The sequence below is a fragment of the Morone saxatilis genome, unplaced genomic scaffold (genome assembly GCF_004916995.1).
Source record: "Morone saxatilis isolate NCDOM2014 unplaced genomic scaffold, NCSU_SB_2.0 Contig2, whole genome shotgun sequence".
Lineage (NCBI taxonomy): Eukaryota > Metazoa > Chordata > Actinopteri > Moronidae > Morone > Morone saxatilis.
The window spans coordinates 13,642,770-13,646,046 of NW_023339762.1; the positions used below are offsets into that span (position 1 = coordinate 13,642,770).

The window sequence follows — 3,277 nt, forward strand, 5'->3', positions numbered from 1 at the left end:
ATCGTATTCAGATAGTCAGATCATGTTTACAGTAATATATATAAGCCAACACATATATTCCTGATTTATGTGTTTAGAAAATCCTTTTCTTTTTTCCATTTGTAATACGATAAAAAACTTATTGAATGAGTGATCGCTTTTAGTAAGTCTCTAAAAATATGAAAATGTAGAAAAAAGAACTTCAAATGTATTTCAAATTACCGCCAAACACAAATTATTTTTTTCACATTTTATTAATTTAAAAAACATCACACAGAGATAATTGTTGGGTTAATATTTGTTCATGCTTGGATTTCACACATATTATTTTTCACATCATTCATGTTTAACTTTTTTCCCAACAAAAATCATTCTCCATAGTAACTTTATAATTGAAATGAAGGTGAAAGTAATAAGCAAAACAAACGTCAACAGAGCAGCGATGACATCCACAGAGTTGTAAACAAACCAGGACATTTTGTGGGACGTTGTCTGCAGATGGCGGGCTCCTTTATGTCTGATCACATATTCTATCCAAAACACCGCCTGATCCAGTGGTTTCATGGGCTGATCTCTGTGCAGCCTGGAGAGCCTCTGCATGTTGTCTCTGTAGGAGGAATTGTAAAGAGCGGCCATCAGGGCTTCTGCAAAGATGTGTCTATCAAGAACGGCGATATCTACAATCACAGCTCCTCCCTTTGCTTTAATCCTGGACAGGTTATCAGGCTGATCAAAGAATAGGGGAAGTCCAACAACAGGAACTCCATGGTAAATTGCCTCCTGAACACCATTAGTGCCTCCGTGGGCCACAAACACTTTTGTTTTGGAATGTCCTAAGAGGTCGTTCTGTGGCAGCCAGTTGACTATTAATGTGTTGTTGCCCAGGTTGGCTGGCTTTTGTCCCACATACCTCCACACAACCTTCTGAGGCATCTGGGCAAAGGCTGCAGCAATCTCCTCAGCGATATGTTGAGGAAGCACCCCGACTAAAGTTCCTAAGGTCATAACAATGATACCGTGTTCACCAGAACTCTGGACAAAGTCCTCTAGTTCTTTAGAGAGGGGCTTTGAGGGTTTGCACTGAAATCCACCCATGTAGACTATATTTGGCATCGTTGGACGTGGATATTCAAAGACAAAATCATTCCTCATAAGCCATATATCCGCATCCAGGAAAAACGTGGAATAATCCACATCAGGACCAAAGTACTTCTTAACTAGTGGTTTGTAATGAGGTTCTGTGATGTATGATAGTGTGTAAGTCCCAAGGATGTAACTCAAAACATTTGTTATTCTTTGAGGAAAGGTCATCTTATCTGTGAACTCTGTGGCAGTGAAAGGAATGTATGACAGAGGTGAAGGGGCCATAAGGAGATGAGCTTCACCTTGAATGGTCCATCTGACATTAAAAACAAGAGGAACTTGGAGCCAACGTGCCAGCATCGCCCCTCCGCCGATACCGGGGTCAGTCAAAACCACGTCATATTTGGCTGCGTGCAAAGAATGCTTTCAAATCAGGTTTTTATCTTCAAACATCTGAAGGACCATTTCACTCATTCCCTTATGGAACTGAGAGAACTGGTCCACAACCACCCGCTCCATCTCAATGCGAGTCCAGAAGCGAGAACAAAAAGAGGTATGACCACCCTGAAGCCGGATCTCAAGCTGTCGAGACAGAAAGGTTTCAAAGTTCTGCTCAAATCCATTAGGGCTGGTAAGGGTGACAGAGGTGTAGAGAGGAGACTTTTCACTGATGTACCAGCTATCGGACGCCCGGACCACAGTGACCTCATGGCCTTTGGCATGCAGTTCCTCTATGAGTACTTTCATGTTTACCCAGTGGCTTCCATCCAATGGGAACACCAGGATTTTCCCCCCAGATGCACTGGTTAGTTGTATAAACAGTAGAGCAAAGGTGATCAGAGATGAATGAGGCACCTTCATGCTGAAGTCCCTCAGAGACCTTAAAAATACACAAAAACAAGTCAATAAGAGAGTAATGCTCATCTGGTTTGCACGTGTTTTGTGTTTACAGTCATACTAGAACAGGAAATACAGTGGTGGAAAATAATTACTGTACTTTAGTACAATTTTCAGGTACTTTACTTTAGTATTTCCATTTGATTCTATTTTATACTTCTACTCTGCTACATTTCAGGGGCAAATATTGCACTTTTTACTCCACATTGATTTGACAGCAATAGTGTTCAGATTACAGATAAAAAATATATGATATGCTTATAAAATACAGAACAATGCATTGTTAAAGATTAAACCAGTGGTTCGGCACCATGTCACGTTTCAGATGTCTGTGAGTTGTTACACCAGAATTATTTACCCTCTAAACAACTTGAGGCTAACCTGCATCTGATAGTTTGTTACACAGAAACATCTTGGAAGTCATCAATGGAAACTGGATAAGGGCGGAAACTTAAAAAAAAACTGGCAGCTGATTTGATGAACCATTCAGCTATCACCGCGAAAACCGGGAGATCCTCAACTAAGTATATTAATGTAACGTAGTCAAAGTCTTTCCGAAGCTGGTCGGGAGAAGAGCGAAAACATATTTTTGCTTCAGTGCCATTCTTTGCTCTTCCTTTAATGAAGAAATATTTTCCTGTTCTGATACAACTTAGCTTAAAGCCAAAAGAGGTCCAAGCCAAAAAATTAATACAGATTTGTGTAAGAGAACTTTGTCTTTCCTGCCCTATTAATCATCTCCCAGATTTATCTTGTGACCCTTTGGAAGGGCCCGACCCCAAGGTTGGAAACCACTGGACTAAACAATTAACTGTATTAAAGTTGTTAAAACTAGCTCCACCTTGACAAGGTACAACGGTAGAATACTACTTACACATTGATGAAGCAGTAACATCTCTAATAATGTAATATTTAATAATATATGGAGACACAGTGGACCTTTTACAGCAACACAAGACTTTTGAAACAGTTTTCTTGGATCAGAATATTTTTTCCACCACTGATGAAATGGCACTGGACTCTAAACCTTACATAAGGCAGATCAGTGATTCAAATAAAAACAAGAGAGCTGTTTAATACAAGAGACACTCTAAACAACAACTAATTAAATAAGACAATATGAAAATATGTGGATTGTAATCACTGTTAACAAGCATTACCTTCTATTAAACTTTACACTTACACGTAACTACCAAGACAGAAAACTGTAATTTTTTAAATCATATTCCAAAAAAACATGCCTGTTTTTATATTACATGTGCTCATGACAGAGTTTTTTTTATTAACACTTACTTATATCCACTGGCACAGGAAAGGT

The 3,277-nt window shown here is 39.1% G+C and overlaps 1 protein-coding gene across 1 annotated transcript; it reads right to left on the bottom strand.

The window, feature by feature from the left end:
• Nucleotides 1-274: 274 nt before the first annotated feature.
• Nucleotides 275-1,936, bottom strand: LOC118330566 (UDP-glucuronosyltransferase 2C1-like). The gene is given in 1 exon segment (XM_035665152.1): nucleotides 275-1,936. A coding segment is annotated over 1 exon segment (1,608 nt). The 5' UTR covers nucleotides 1,924-1,936; the 3' UTR covers nucleotides 275-315.
• Between the last annotated feature and the right edge of the window lie 1,341 nt (nucleotides 1,937-3,277).